Source organism: Mustela erminea, chromosome 5, assembly GCF_009829155.1.
Source record: "Mustela erminea isolate mMusErm1 chromosome 5, mMusErm1.Pri, whole genome shotgun sequence".
Classification (NCBI taxonomy): domain Eukaryota; kingdom Metazoa; phylum Chordata; class Mammalia; order Carnivora; family Mustelidae; genus Mustela; species Mustela erminea.
The window spans coordinates 114,198,743-114,213,707 of NC_045618.1; the positions used below are offsets into that span (position 1 = coordinate 114,198,743).

The window sequence follows — 14,965 nt, forward strand, 5'->3', positions numbered from 1 at the left end:
ACTCACTTAGGGAAGCCTGGGGCTAGAAGCTACTGTGCTCCCAGGAAAAACAAACAAACAAACAAAAAAAACAAAAAGCAACCTCTTTTCAAACCTGAGGGCAAGGAGTTGAAGTTTGGGAAAGGACAAACATCAGCTTCTCTTCCTCTGTCCCCACAAAGTGGTCATGCCTGCCGCAGGTGTTGGCGGTTTGGCCTCCCCATCTCCTGTCGCCCGCCAGACTATGAGCTCCTGGGGTGCAGAGCTGATGCCTGGTTTGCCTCTATATTTGCTGAAAGGTGCTCAAAAAACTGGGTTGGGTTTCAGTCGGGAGACAATGCAGTAACCGTGCACAAGGGTCTTGTAGACAGTGTGTTGAGTAAAGGAAGCCCGACCCAGAAGTATATACTGGATAAGCCCACTTATACCAAAAGGGGCACAACTGAGCCGATGTGTGCAGGGGTGCGGGCCTGGATGATAAAGCCCGGAAAGCAAGGTAGTGAGCCCGGTACACTTAGTGGTTGCCTTCCAGGGGAGGGAGAAGCGTGTGACTGGGAAGGGGCGAGTCTGGGGTTGTAGACCGTGCTGGCCAATTCCTCTTTCTTGACCTGGGCGGTGGTCACGTGAGTGTTCACTTCAGAGTCATTTGCAAAGCTCTTCCTTGATGTGGTCTGCGGATTTCTGGGCGCGTATTCCACTTCACGATTCTTTTTTTTTTTTTTTTTGAGAAATGGTATTTTAGAACAGAACGTTCAGGGGCTGCCAAATGGAATTCTATCCCAACCGAAACTGGTTAGCACAAAGGAAAGGGGATAGGTCAGGGCTCCCTGGGAGGGTCAGCCCTGGATTGCTGGGGCACCAAGTGTTCTTTTTCAAAGATTTGATCTTTGAAAAGGATTTTAATCTTATTTTGAGTTATATGCCTGAACCTGTCAGCTAAGTCTTCTTAAATCTTTATTTTTCTTTTTGCCCAGCTTGAGATGGAGAATCAGCACCTGAAGAGCAGTAATCAGCACCTGGCAGAGCAGGTGGGAGCCCTCCAGGATGCTCTAGAAGGTACTCGGGACAGGCTGTGTGTGTGTGTGTGTGTGTGTGTGTGTGTCCCCACTGAATGGAGGGAGCTCTCACTATGTCTGTTTTCCCCCCAACCACAGCTCTTCAGATGGCACCTTCGGGGAAGCTGCTGGTGGCCCCCCAGGAAACCCCAGAGCAGGATTCTGACGCTTCGGGGCCAGGGGTGCAGCCGATAGGGCAGGACAGTGGTCCCCAGGCCAAGGATGCCCTGAAGGCAGCTCTGCCTGCACCTTCCCCAGGTGCTCTGCCTAGAAGGGACTCTGGTCCTAAAGCAGGAATTTCCCTGGAGGATTCTAGTTCTATCGTGGTCCATCCTGGGGAAATAGCCGAGGCCAAGACCCTTCCACCTCATCTGGGAAGAGAGGGCTCTCCCCGCCGGCTGTGCATGAAGCCTCGCACCCACAGACATGGTTCGGCCTCCTGGGGGGAGGGCCTGGTCACTGCTCAGGGAGGCACGCTCCCTGGGACAAAGAACTCTGCCAGGGAAGGAAGCCCGGGCTGCAGCCTGACACTACCAAAGGCGCGGGTCCCCAGCACCCCCCGGGACAGCATCCAGCTGGCCAAGCGGCACCACAGCCAGCCCCAGGTGGGCCCCGGGTGTTTCAACCATGTGGTGAGCATCGAGATTGGGACCCTCTCAGCCCTCCACCCCTCCAGGCTTCCTGAGGCGGAGGCCCGAGCTGAGCTCCGGGAGGAACCGGAGAATATGGAGATGGGGGAGCCACCCCCAGGAGGGAAGAAGGAGGAAAGAGAGAGCCCACAGGCCCCTGGAGCTGAGCTGGAGGAAGTGGATTTGGGCAACACACCCCCCACGCCCCCCCTGCACCGGTTTCCATCCTGGGTAAGAGGCGGTTTGGTTGCGGGGCAGGGGGCAGAGTGTGAGAGGAGGCGACCAGCCTCGTGGCGACCAGCAGGGGCAGAGCCCGGACTTGCAGTGGTTGCGCGCCGGCCGCTGTCCTTTCATGAGCACGTGCCCCCACCCAGCTGGGTGCTTGGCGCACGTGTTCTCATCGAATCTCCCAGACTCTCTGCCGTGGTGCGGCGCACCGGTGAGGAACCCAGGTCCCGAATCAAACCACTAGGGTTGAACCGCTGACCCTGTGACCCCGAGATGTTACTAACCCTGCGAGCTTCAGTTCCCCATCTGTGACATGGGGATAACAGTACTTTTATCGGGTTGCTGTGGAGACGACCATGCGTGCGCAGGCCGGGGGCACCCGCAGTCGTGGTTCCCAGAAAGGGCGGGCTCTTGTTATCTGGGAGCCTTCGCTTCCTTCCTGCAATATCGGATGAAGGACGTGATGGCCGGTGGCATTGCCTCAGAGTCAGTGATACGGGGTTGGGGACACCGAGGAAGCAAGACTAGCCGTGCCTCAGTCTCCACAGAGCCGGGTGATGGCTACACGATCATTCTTTATTCTCTTCATTCCGCTTTTGTGTCTGTTTGGCATTTTCCGTGATAAACAGTTGAAATAAAAATGGGGGGTGGGTAGACATGGATAAGGCTGCCGAGGTCAGTGTGGAGGGTGAGACGAGATTTGGGGTGTGGAGCGTGTAGCTCAGGGCCCGGCACGCGTGCAGGACCCCGTGTGTGTGCGGGCCGTGAGGTGCTGTCCCGTTACCCCACAGACTTGCTCCCTTGCCCGTGGTCATGGAGCCCCTAGTGAGGAGCCGGGCTTTAAAGGTGGGCCCCACTGCCTCCAGACCCGGCTCTAACCTTCTGGCTGCACTGCCTCTTGGGGGACATCCGAGAGCAGATGTTCTTTCTTCCTTGTGCTCAGACCCCCCGAAGCTGCTGTGGTGGGAGATGTCTGAGTGTCTGGCTTCTGGCAGCATAAGGAGTGGGGATCCTGGGGACCCCACTTCAGGGCGACACTGCCTTTCATTTTCACTGCTGCCCGGAAGACCTGTCTTTCCAGCAGCATCTTGCAGGGGCTGGCCATAAGGGGGCCCGATGGCCAGAGACACGGCCATGCCTGGGAGCGGGGTCAGGGCGGGGGGCTAGCAGGTCTCCCTGGCCAGTCTTTAGGCCTTAGGCTGCTGCCCTGTCCCTGAAGCTCTGGGGTCGCAGGAGCCACATGAGGCACAGCCTTCCAGAGAGGCAGGGCTGGAGAGGACGCTGGAAAGGAGGGACGGGCCAGGCCAGGCCAGACCACCGTCAGAGCCGTCCCTCTTCTCTTTCACTGTTGTCTTGTAACTTCAAACACTCTAGAATCCTAAAGCAGAGGTGAGTGGTGAGGAAGCTTTCCGGCAAGGGATGTGACAAGAGGCCTCAGCAGGTGGTACCAGAGAGAAGCGCTGCTCACTTCTGCCATTGGGCCAGGACGGAGCCGTCCGTCCGTCCACCGTGATGGCTCTGAGGGGTTCTTGTGTTCTGCTGAGTGCGACTGAGGGGCGGGGGAGAGAGACCCAGGGCAAAGGGAGTGAATAAATAGAGAAGATGCTTCTGATGACACTCTCCCCGGGGGGACATCAGCTGAGCCGCGGGGGTGCAAGTGTGAAGGGGTGTTGGGTTTTCCCACAGGCCCTCCCTGCTCTCAGCCAGGCTGCGGGACCCCACAGCCGGCCATGCCAGCTAAGGAGTTGTCTCCTGTTCACAGTCCTCGTTGCAATTGGCCCCCAAAAAACCCCAGTGGGTGCCCACCCTCTCTTCCCTGGTGGGACCCGCTGTGCATGGACTGTCTGAAGGGGAATCAAGACTGGGAATGGAGAGGAGGGAGGCAGATGCACTGATCTGCTGATTCAGAGCCTCCAGAGCCCTTTTTTGGTTGATGAAATCATCCTCATGAATTGGGCCGTGGATGATTCTTGTGAAACACTCCCACGTCTGTTTTACCTACATCCCTTGGGCTTCGCTTGCATGTCCTCTGGGGGGTTAGAGGCCTGTCCCTGGTTGAATTCCATGATCAGCACTAGCAGGAATAATCCCCTCCTGGGACCCCCTTCCTCACTGCCCTTCGATCTCTTACCTCCTACCGTTTGCTCAGCTCAGAGTGGGTCCCACCCAGCCCTCCCTCCCCTAAGTACCCAGAGCTGCTACTCCCCCTGGGGGACACCCCAGGAACACTCCGCAGCCCTTCTAGCCCCGGCCCCCAGCCCTGCTGCCTCCCCGAGCCAGCCAGGCCTACTTTTCCTAGTCCTTCCGACTCTCCTGTCCCCTGAGGAGGTCTTTGTTTCCCTTTACCTTGAGTGAAGAAAGAGATGGGAAAAGCAGAGGCAGGGTCTCTGGGTTGTTTGATCAAAACCATTAGAAAAGCTCCCTAGGGGGGCGCTTGTCCACATGTCTTCTACAGCAGGGTTCAGGGTCCTGGGTGAGCTTAGGTGGCTTTCCAGGTGGGGCCTAACCATGCACATCACGTTGTTACTGTAGGAAAAAACCGTGTCCCAGTTTCCAAACACGGGCTTACCAAAGGGTCCCTTGCCGTGGGGCTCCCTTTTCCTCATTATCAACACCCCAGCTTCAGGGGGTGAGAGCCTGAGACCCGGGGCCTCTAAAATGGGTACGATTCAGAGAAGCAGGTCAGTGACCTCCTCCTCTTGAACTTCCTGTGCCAAGGGAAGGGTGGAGGCAAGAGAAGGAATGAATATCTGTTGGATGTCGATTATATTCCCCGTGTCAGATGCTCACTGACAGTTAAGTGTTAGCCCCACTTTAGGGCGGAGGAGAAGGAGGCTCAGGTGTAACCTGCCTAGGATTACCCCACCAGTAATTGGCCCAGGCCAGATGTGGACCTGTGTCCCCAGACCATCCTTTTCCCTCCACACTCAGGAGGGCCTGGGCTGGTCTCCGTGCTGGGCCCTGACCCTCTGGGCCCTTCCATTCCAGGAGAGCCGGATCTACGCGGTGGCCATGGCTGGCATGCGGCTCTCGGATGCATCTCCCAGAATGAATGCTACCTGCTGCGGTGAGTCCCAAGTGCACCGCACGTGCTGGACAGGGTGGGCATGCAGGGGGGAGACTCTCAGCAACACCCAGGGCCAGGGTCGCCCAGCACCGCATCCCCTCCCCCAGCAGGTGAGGTTCAATGAAATCACAGCCCGACTACCTCTGAGGCAAAAGGAAGCTGTACAGGTTTAGCTCTGGGCTTGCGGGGTGGGCGTGGCCTTGAACAGGACTGTAGCCAATTACAGAGCTGGAAGGGACCGTAGAGGCTGGGTCCTCCAGCTCATCCTCCTACCAGCCCAGGCTTCCCTTCTGTAGTGAGTGGCCGGTACTGGGGGTGGGAGAGCTCCCTAGTGCCTTGATTTAGATGAACCTCCTGAAGGAACCGCATCCCTACCCTCTGGCTCCTGAGTCAGCCGGCCAGCTACTGAATTCCCCCTCGACGTGAGCTCCATGGTCTCACAGTTGGTAATGCACCTTTGCAAGACTAGGACTGAAGGAGTCCTGGCCCCATCCTAAGGATAGCCAGCCCACCTGTTTCCTGGAGTGCTCTTTCAGGGAACCTGCGTGGATCTGCCCAGGTCTCTGCTGTGGCACCTGAGTTAATCTCCTCCCTCTTCCCGCACCCCCTCCAGCTTCAAGCCCTCCTGCCCTTGCGTTCCCTGGGCCTTTCTCTGGCCTTGTCTACAAGAATGTCACCGTGCCTGTCTACACTGCCCTGAAGGGGGTAAGAAGCTGCTGTCCAAGGTGGGGGTGTTCCCTCCAGGAGGTCCCTTGTCCACGTAGTGGCTCCAGTGGGGGTCAGGCTTCTGCACACACAGGACTCCGGGCAAGGAGCTCAGCTACCATGTAATGTCATTTTATTTTTAGTATTTATTAGGCTTTTATTATAAAAAGTCTAAATTTGAATTTTCAAATTGAAAATTTTGAATCCATACGATCATGGGCAAAGTGAAAAGTTAAATGCTAGACCTACCCCTGCGTCACGTGTCCTCCCCATCTTTTCCCATGTCTGTCCCAGAAGGACTCTGTCCAGAATGTTTCATACATGTTCAAACATATTCCCACGTATACTCTCATAATATCTCTGCGTATTTTTCTTTGAATGTAGTTGGCACACAATATTATGTTAGTTTCGTATCTGTATTTTTTAGATATAACTGCAACATAATGTTTTCACACATATTTTTGTTTCCTTTTGTTATTGGTTTTTGAGGTCAAAACAGTTAACTTTGTAAAAAGTTTTTTAGAATAATCGAAAAGCCAAAAGTTCCATTTTCTTTCACATTGCTTTTCCCTCATTTCTAACCCCGGGGGCAACTGTCATTCACGGTTTGTGTTTATTCTATGAGGCTCTCTGTTGCATTTACCAGTGCACTGACAGATACTGTCTGTGTCCCTTTCTCTCTCTTGCACACGCACACACACGCACACGCACATCCATGTGCGTGCACATGGCGGGAATCATATCATACTTGCCCTTCTGCCCCTTGCTTGTTACACGACCATGAGTCAGATCTCATGGGTGCACCTCCTTGCACAGCTCCGCTTCCTCTTTCAGGGCCCCTCGGTGTGGATGCCCCATGACTACCTTAACCTGCCCTCCACTGATGGACAGTTCCGGTCATATCTCTGCTTTTCTCTGCAGTCAGTGTAGTGATGAACGTCATTGTGCAGACACATCTCTGTGCACTTAAGTATTAGGCTTATGTATTTCCAGAGGACAGAGTTCCGGAGGGGAAATTTATGGGCTAATGATAGGTATATTTTAAATTGTGGCAGATAGCACCAAATTACCTTTTCAAAGCCTTTATCATGCTACAGAGTATCTTTTCCCCATACTTTCAACAACGTGGAGCTAGTCGGTGGCTTCTTGTTTCCTTATCCGCACACATGTTTAAAGCTCCTTTCACGTGCCTGGCCCGTGTGGCATTCTGGCCTCCTAGTGGCAGGAGGAAGGGTTACAGCTGCTGGTGCTCAACCTAGATGAGGCAGGTCCTTTGGGGACCACGGAGGATGACCATGTGTGGGAGCAGGAGGCCTAAGGAGAAGCGTGGAGGTGAGGACGTGAGAGTAAGGTAGAGACGGGACAGTTGTCTGTCGAGTGCCCCAGCCAGGTGAGGGCACCCATGTGCCCCAGACAGGCCGTGCTGGCCACACCCTGGGTGCTGGGGCTAGGGGTACCAGCGCTGACATCTTGCAAGGTGAGCTGCAGCAGGGGAGGGCACCTGTCTTGCAGAGAGCCACGCAGATCAGCACCGTGCCTTTTGTGGACGAATCGTCGGGCTCCGATGATGACTGCTGCTCTCAGGCCAGTTTCCGAACTTCGGTCCCCTGCTCTGAGTCCAGGAAGACCAGCGGACTGGGCAGCCCCCGGGCCATCAAGAGAGGTACAGAGGAGGGAGCAGGAGGGTGTGGGCAGCAGGCGGCCCCTCACCTCCTTCCGTGGGCGGGCTCGTCTGGGGCCCGCTGCTCGATCCCCACCCGTGAGCCTCTGCTGCAGACTCAGAGAACCTGGGTCAGAGAGGAAGTAGGCTCCTGCAGCTCCCGGACTGCGTGAGCTGGGGAGGTCTGGGGCCCAGGCCTTGACTTGTCCTTCCTCGACAGGTGTCTCCATGTCCTCGCTGAGCTCCGAGGGGGACTACGCCATCCCCCCAGATGCCTACTCACTGGACAGCGACTACTCCGAGCCAGAACACAAACTGCAGCGGACCTCCTCCTACTCTGCTGAGGGGCCAGGCCTGGCCGGGGTGCGTGGGGGGCACGGGCTGACGCAGGGCATGGGGGGAAGCAGGCCTCCAGCAGAGGCTGCCTGCCTGGAGCCCTCAACCCAGGACAAGGGGTCCTGGGGAAGGGAAAAGGCAGGGGCAGGGGGCTGCAACAAGGGTGAGGCGCTGGGGATGTAGGCTTGGCGTCATAGACCCTGTGAGGAAGGAGAGGGCACCCAGAGAGGGCACCCTCGTTGAACCAGGGGCAGCCAGCGGGCTTTCCCACAGCGGCCCACCAGGCCCCAGGCATTTCCGTGTGTTCCAATCCTGGAATGCCAAAAGAGGACACGCAGGAGTTTCTAACTGAGCGCCATGCACCGTGCTCAGTGCTCTTTGTGCCTTGTCTCACGTGTCCTCACCGTCCTCTCAGGACGAGGAGCCCATTTTCCAGATAAGAAGCCTGAGGCTCAGAGCCATGCTGCAGACCCACATCCTCATTCCCCAGCCCTCCGCCCTGGCCTGGCTGATGGGCCCCTTGTTCCCCAAACTTCACCCTCCCTTCTTGCTGCCTACAATGGCCTTCTCCTCCCCTTGTCATGGCTTTGAAGGGAAGCTGACTTTTCCTTTCGAGGCCAGTTTGGCTCTTCGGGAAGCCCTCCCTGGCTAGCCTCTCCCTCGTACAGTCCCTGAGGGGGCCACCTGGCTTTATTCTACTTCTCTCTGAACCCTTAGCAGGGTACGGTGCTCTGAAAATGCATCTAGTATGTATTCAAGAAGTTGTCTTTAATTGACAACTCAACAGGGCCATTCTGGTTTGTGGGACATTTACAAACCCCAACTAAGTCCCCCTTTCTGTCCACTCCTCCCCCCGCCATGCCCTCTCACCCCTGCAGGAGTCCCTGGAGAAGTCGGGCTACCTGCTGAAGATGGGGAGCCGAGTGAAGACATGGAAGAGGCGCTGGTTTGTCCTGAGACAGGGACAGATTATGTACTACAAGTCCCCGGTGAGACCCTCCTCCCCCAGGACAGTGGTCCGAAGGGGCCTGGGCCAAACTCGGGACTGTGTGGAGGGGCTAGAAGAAGGGTTGGTGGGGCCCACGACCAGAGGCCAGAGGTCTGGCAGGTGGGCACCTTGGTACCTGGGACTTTGAACCTCAAAGTTCAAAGTTCAAAGGCTGGTCCCGGGTTCCTGGAATGAAGTCAGGCACAGAGCAGTCAAGGCAGTTCTAGATGACCTGGCGCGGTGATTCCTTACTTCAGAAGCTGATTTCTTTTAATGCCTGGTCCTGTAATAGAATTGTTCCCAAGCTGCCCTCATGTCATCTGCGTTGTTCTAACAGCCCATCACCTCCTCCACCTCCTTCCTGTACAGTTTGGAGCGAGGGAGCCTTCGATGTTGAGATCTAGTTTGATAGGATCTCTTTGGGGAACCAACATGAATGTTTTACAGAAAGCAAAAAGGCCACATCTCTTGTGCAACTCCAGCCAATGCCTGTGGCTGTTGAGGATCCTGGGCCCGTGTCCCTCAGCGAGCGGGCACGCTCTGAGCAGTGAGGTGTGCAGGCGCACGGGGAAGGGGAGCGGTGATGTGTCTGCCACTTATATGCCACACTTGGTATAGAGAATGTAGTGGAAAGAATTTAAAGGCTTTAAAGCTCAGTAATGTGGTAGTTTCTGACCCAGTTGTAAAGGCTCAATCTATCCTTTTTGAGGCCTGGGTCAGATGGGCCCCTGAGTCTCTAATCATTGTTCCATTTAGCTAGAACCGGGATCCAGAACAAGTTACCATCTTACCATAGCCCAGGAAGGCTTGGGAATCACTTTCTCCGTTGCCTTTGACCTGGAGTAAGACCTGAGGGAGAAGGATGTGCTCTGGGAAGGCTCCTAACCGTGTTCCTCCCCATTCCTGTCTTTACAGAGCGATGTCATCCGAAAACCGCAGGGTCAAGTGGAACTGAATTCCCGTTGCCAGATTGTTCGAGGGGAGGGTGCACAGACATTCCAGGTGGGCAGGCGGCTTAGACGAAGGGGTGTGAGTTCAGATAGGACTAGGGTGGAAACACAGCTGGGGCACGATGAGCATGTGTGAGAGACATCACATCCACAGTTGGATGTGACCCTCGTTTGTGAGTCCTGGGAGAGAAGACGAGACCAAATGTGCGAGACAGAGTTAAGGTAGCAGAGACGAGGCGAAGAGAACGAGGGAAAGACGGGAGAGGGTCCAGAGTGGGAAGGAGGAAGGCCCCGTGGGTTCAGGGATCCCCGGTCCCTGGCATGCCGTCCCGCCATCTCCCCGCCCCTCCCCCAACCCTTCCTCCCCAGCTTATCTCTGAGAAGAAGACCTATTACCTGACGGCGGACTCACCAGGCCTGCTGGAGGAATGGATCCGCGCGCTGCAGAGCCTGCTGAAGGTGCAGGCCGTGGGGCCTCCAGCCTTGCCTCGGGGTGGCTCCAAGCCCACTGTGAAGGGCTGGCTGACCAAGGTAGGGGCGGAGCTGGTGGGGCGGAGAGGCAGGGGAGGCAGGCGCCCGAGCGCAGCTCTCCTTGCCGCCCCTGTGCAGGACTTGGCTCACTGGGATTAGCGGGTGGGCCCCAGACCCGGTCTGACGGCTCAGTGTCTGTGAGTAAACACTGAGATCTGGGCTGTGAGCAGCACAGCTGTTGTCAAGATGGGAGGACCTAGTTTGAGGTCATTAGGGGTTGCTGCCCACCACTACCTGCAAATAGAGGAAGCCGTGAGGCAGGTAAGGTAGGTGTGTGCACCATTCAAGGTCCGATCCCAGGCCTGCCCTAAAGGTGTTTGAGTTAGGACTCTTCTGGCTAGAAAGAGCAGAGAAGTACTTGTTAACCTCAAGAAAATGGAAGTTAACCAGGAAGAACATGAACTAGGCCACAACGCCACGAGAAGGCAAAGCCACGTGTGAGTGAGCTTGGTGCTCTTGGCTCACTTTCTGCCTTGGCATTCCGTCTGTGCTCGGGTCAGTGTCCTCCGCCTGTCGTACACCTGCTATGCCCTCGTGATTTACATTTGCCGGGGGCTTTAGCCTGCCAGCCATGGCCCTGCCTTCCCTCTCAGCATCCTTATGGCTGTGTCCGTATTCCTGGGACAGGATATCGGATTGGTCTGGTTAGTCTTTTAATGACGTGTTGTGCCAGGATGGATGGGCTGTCACAGGGTACACACCATGGCCCTCTCCATGTGAAAGGGCCAGTCCTCTTAGTAGGGAGTCTGGGTGGCATCTCCACTAAGGACCGGGGTTAGACCAGAGGTTTTGAGATCTTCCTTCCTCTGGCTTCTCTTTGGCAGACCTGGATTTACTTCTGGGATTACCTGGTTCTAATCACACAGTCTTAATTTCTTCTTATAGGTAAAACATGGCCATTCCAAGCTGGTCTGGTGTGCTCTTGTTGGGAGAACCTTCTACTACTATCGAAGTCATGAGGACAAGGTACTTTCTGGCTTCCTGACAACACCCACTCTCTGCTTTCCCCAGATCACATTCCTGTAGCTCCGTGTCCTGATGGAAAGGCCCCAGCTTTTCTGTCACACCACACAAGTACAAAGCTGGCTGGATCCCCCTCGCCTGTTGCCAGTGTGCACAGCCCACAGATTCTACCCGTGGGGTCAGTCTGTTCTTCTCCTGGCAAGCCTCAGCCAGGCAGCTCTAGTTAACCCCCCTCATTCTGGGAGCTAGACACATCCATGACTCCCAGCCCAGCAGAGCCTGAGGGTTCAGAGAGAGGAGACTGCCCGGCTCCCTGCTGGCTCTCCCATTCATGGAAGGCTCCTGTCCACAGCGACCCCTGGGCCATTTGCCTGTGCGGGACGCGCGCATCGAGGAAGTCGATCGATCCTGTGACTCCGATGAGGACTATGAGGCTGGGGGAAGCAGGCGGTTGCTCTCCTCCCACTGCACCCTGGTGATCCACCCCCCAGAGCACAGCCCTACCTACCTCCTCATTGGCACCAAGCATGAAAAGGTAAGGGAGGGGGTTGAGCCTCTGCCGCCAAGCTCCGGCCTGTGATTCTCATCTTCCCTTCTTTCTTTCCCAGCCTCCTCAGATTCAAGTTTCTTTCCTTCCTGGACATTTTGGCAACTAGCATTCCCTGATTGGGACCCTTCCTTACAGTGAATTCCCTCCCAGTGACCACCATCTCTCCACTGGGACCATGAGATGGCACCTTAAGCTTAGAAACCTGGGTTCATGTTCACCTGATCCCAAGTCTTTCAGAGACTGGTGGCCTTGACTTGTGCCAGCCAGACTAGCCCAGCCTCACCCTGGGCTTGGCCCCTTCAAGAGAACTGCAGACCCTTGCCTCCATTCTTCCACTCCCCTTCCAGGACACGTGGCTGTACCACCTCACAGTGGCTGCAGGGGGCAGCAGCGCCACAGTCGGCACTGCCTATGAGCAACTCATTGGAAAACTGATGGACGGGGAGGGAGACCCAGGTAAGGCAGGGTGGCCATCCTGCGTGGGCTCGAGGGTGGTGGCTGGGTAATGGTTGGTCAGAAACCCACGGAAAGCATTTCTGTACCCCGATGCTGTTTTAAAACCATCTAAGCCACAGAAGGACATTCCCATCCAAGCTCCAGAGCCCCTGTTTCTGGTGAAGATACTGGGGTTACCCCACTGTGTCCAGGGGAGTTGATTTGGGGGCAGACTTCCCAGTGACCCGGGTCAGTGATTTACTTTCCTCACGGGGCTTTGGCGGCTGGGCGGAGGGTCGAGGAAAGAAGGTAGCTGGTGAATTGTTACAGTTCGTTAACCCATGAATGAAGCCTGCACTGGGATGAGACGAACCCAAGCCTGGGTGTTCCGAGGTCTTTGTTTCACTCCTGGTTTTCAGGACCCTGAGGAACTAACAGCACCCACCACACACCCCTTCCCTGTTCCTCCGAGGCCTGTTGCCCTCAGGCTGAGGTGCACTCTCCATCCCGCAGGGAGGGGCTTCCCCTGCACACACAGGCTTGCACTCCTGTACCCAGCCCTGTCACTGCCCTGGGAGCGAAGCAGTAGCCACCTTTCTGGGAGCTGTGCTCATGCTGGACACAGTGCCCAGCTGCGTGGCCCACACCCTGGGGCTCTAACCGCAGCCCAACGCGTGCATCCGGACAGTCTGTCCTGGTCTTCCTCGAAAATCCGGGGGTTGGGGGGGTGCGGGGCGGGTCCAGTTCCCGCCCCAACTGTAACTGCTGCTGCTCTTGGTGCTGTGCTTTGGGCAGACTCCCCTCTCTGGAGGCACCCCATGCTGTGTTACAGCAAGGACGGACTGTACACCTCCCTCACCACCCTGCCCTCCGAGGCCCTGCAGACGGAGGCGCTCAAGCTCTTCAAGGTAACCTGGGAACAGAGCGCAGGCCCACCAGCAGGCGGCGCCCTCGCCGCGGGCCTAGGCTCTCCCCGGAGCAGTTTGCCCACCGCGGGATCCTGGGGTGGAAGCCGTCGAGTTAGGGGGAGCTCACGGAGGGCCCTGAGCGGAAGGGCCCTCGCGGAAGGGGCCTCACCACAGTCCTAGGGCGCGGAGGCATTCACAGCTTCCTGGGGACCAGCCAGTGAGACTCCCCGTTCAGGAACCCTCCTCCTCCTGGAGTGAACGGCAGGAAAGGCCGGATTTAGGTTGCTTCTGAACCTGAGAGATCCTGACCCATTTTAGAATGTTCTTTGTGTCTGTCTGAATATTCTCTTAAAAAAATGGATGTCTTGTTTATGTAATGGACACATTTAAAGAAGGAATTCTGCCATCCCAGAGTAGCCAAGAAGCACGCAGAGCCACCCTCAGGCAGGGGCACTGCTCCCTCTTCAGAAGGGCTGCCCATGGTGGGGATGGCCCTGTGTGCCCACTGTCACCAAGGATACTAACCCAGGGGTTGTGGGGCCGCCCGTGCCCAACGTCCTCTCCCCGCCAGTCCTGCCAGCTCTTCATCAACGTGCCGGTGGAGGCAGCCTCGGTGGACTACCATGTGTCGCTGGCGCAGACGGCCCTGCAGGTCTGCCTGGCTCACCCCGAGCTGCAGAGCGAGATCTACTGCCAGCTCATGAAGCAGACCAGTGGCCGCCCGCCTCAGAAGTGCTCCCTCATACAGGTGAGCGGGGCCCCCGGCCTGGAGCCCTTGCGGGGGGCTGCTGCTCAGGGCACAGGAATGTGGGAGGAGGGCGCGGGTAGCCTGTGGGCTGCCTCCCTACGGCTGGGCTGGTCAGATCTTGTGATGGCTGCTCTGGACGGGGCCTGACCAGGTTGGCCATGCTGGCAGCCACACCAGCTTGGGGGAGCCCTGGTTTGGAGAGTGCTGAGGGCTCAGTAGCTCAGAGCCGCATGGGCCCCGTCCCATGCTGCCTGTGCCCTGCAGTGCTGGCAGCTCCTGGCTCTGTGTGCCCCACTCTTCCTGCCTCAGCACCACTTCCTCTGGTACGTCAAACAGCAGCTCCAGCGCCACGCGGACCCCCGGTGAGTGAGCGTCCTTTCCCACACAGCACCAGCCCCGCCGACCACATGTGGGGAACCTTGGGGAAGCGGGCAGGCCGTGGGGGACCGAGAGGGACCAGACCGCCCTGCCCCTGAGGTTTGCACGGTGATCACGGAGACTTCACTTGGTGCTGTGTACACGAGCGGGCGCACAGAGGTCTGCGCAGGCCTGGGCTGCTCTGCATCCCAGTCTCTGTATGTGTGCATGCTTTTTGGGTGTCCCCAGATCATCCCCACATTTTCATGGTCTGTGTCCCTGTTCTTCTGGCTTCTGGAGACAGTATCTGTACAAGCCACCTGTAGCAGATAGACCCTGAATGATGGATGATCACCACAGACCAGAGCATTCTGGGCTTTTCTCACCACCAGCCCCACTGCAGATGGGGTCTTGGCTGGGTCACAGTCGGCGGCCAGGGGATCAAGATAGCAGGGATGAGTGGATTCCCTGGGATTGTCTTTCTTCCTGTCTCTTTAGAAATGAAACTGGCCAGTATGCCACCTACTGCCAGCGGGCCGTGGAGCGGACGCTGCAGACAGGGGAGCGGGAGGCCCGGCCGTCCCGCATGGAAGTCGTGTCCATCCTGCTACGCAACCCCTTCCACCACTCCTCACCCTTCAGCATCCCCGTGCATTTCACCAATGGGACTTACCAGGTGAGGAGGCTGCGCGGGCTCCCTTTCTTCCGTCCTCTCCTATCCCTCGCCCAGGGAACACCTTCAGGCCAGAGGGCTGCTAAACCTCCTTAGGTTTGGCAATTCTTTTTTTTTTTTTTTAAAGATTTTATTTATTTATTTGGGGGGAGCACAGAAGGAGAGTGAGAGGGAGAAGCAGGGAGCCCACTGTGGGACTCGAT

The 14,965-nt window shown here is 56.9% G+C and overlaps 1 protein-coding gene across 3 annotated transcripts in view; it reads left to right on the top strand.

The window, feature by feature from the left end:
- PLEKHH1 (pleckstrin homology, MyTH4 and FERM domain containing H1) overlaps positions 1-14,965 on the top strand; it is a 48,976-nt gene that overhangs the window by 24,802 nt on the left and 9,209 nt on the right. For all 3 annotated transcript variants that reach the window (XM_032344561.1, XM_032344562.1, XM_032344563.1), the window contains exons 6-21: positions 954-1,035; positions 1,134-1,894; positions 4,880-4,958; positions 5,572-5,663; positions 7,176-7,326; positions 7,544-7,686; positions 8,538-8,648; positions 9,563-9,649; positions 9,967-10,128; positions 11,014-11,094; positions 11,444-11,626; positions 11,989-12,097; positions 12,872-12,984; positions 13,556-13,732; positions 13,997-14,094; positions 14,588-14,765. In XM_032344561.1, the coding sequence (XP_032200452.1) occupies positions 954-1,035; positions 1,134-1,894; positions 4,880-4,958; positions 5,572-5,663; positions 7,176-7,326; positions 7,544-7,686; positions 8,538-8,648; positions 9,563-9,649; positions 9,967-10,128; positions 11,014-11,094; positions 11,444-11,626; positions 11,989-12,097; positions 12,872-12,984; positions 13,556-13,732; positions 13,997-14,094; positions 14,588-14,765 (2,607 nt within the window). The remainder of the gene's footprint in view (positions 1-953; positions 1,036-1,133; positions 1,895-4,879; positions 4,959-5,571; positions 5,664-7,175; positions 7,327-7,543; positions 7,687-8,537; positions 8,649-9,562; positions 9,650-9,966; positions 10,129-11,013; positions 11,095-11,443; positions 11,627-11,988; positions 12,098-12,871; positions 12,985-13,555; positions 13,733-13,996; positions 14,095-14,587; positions 14,766-14,965) is intronic.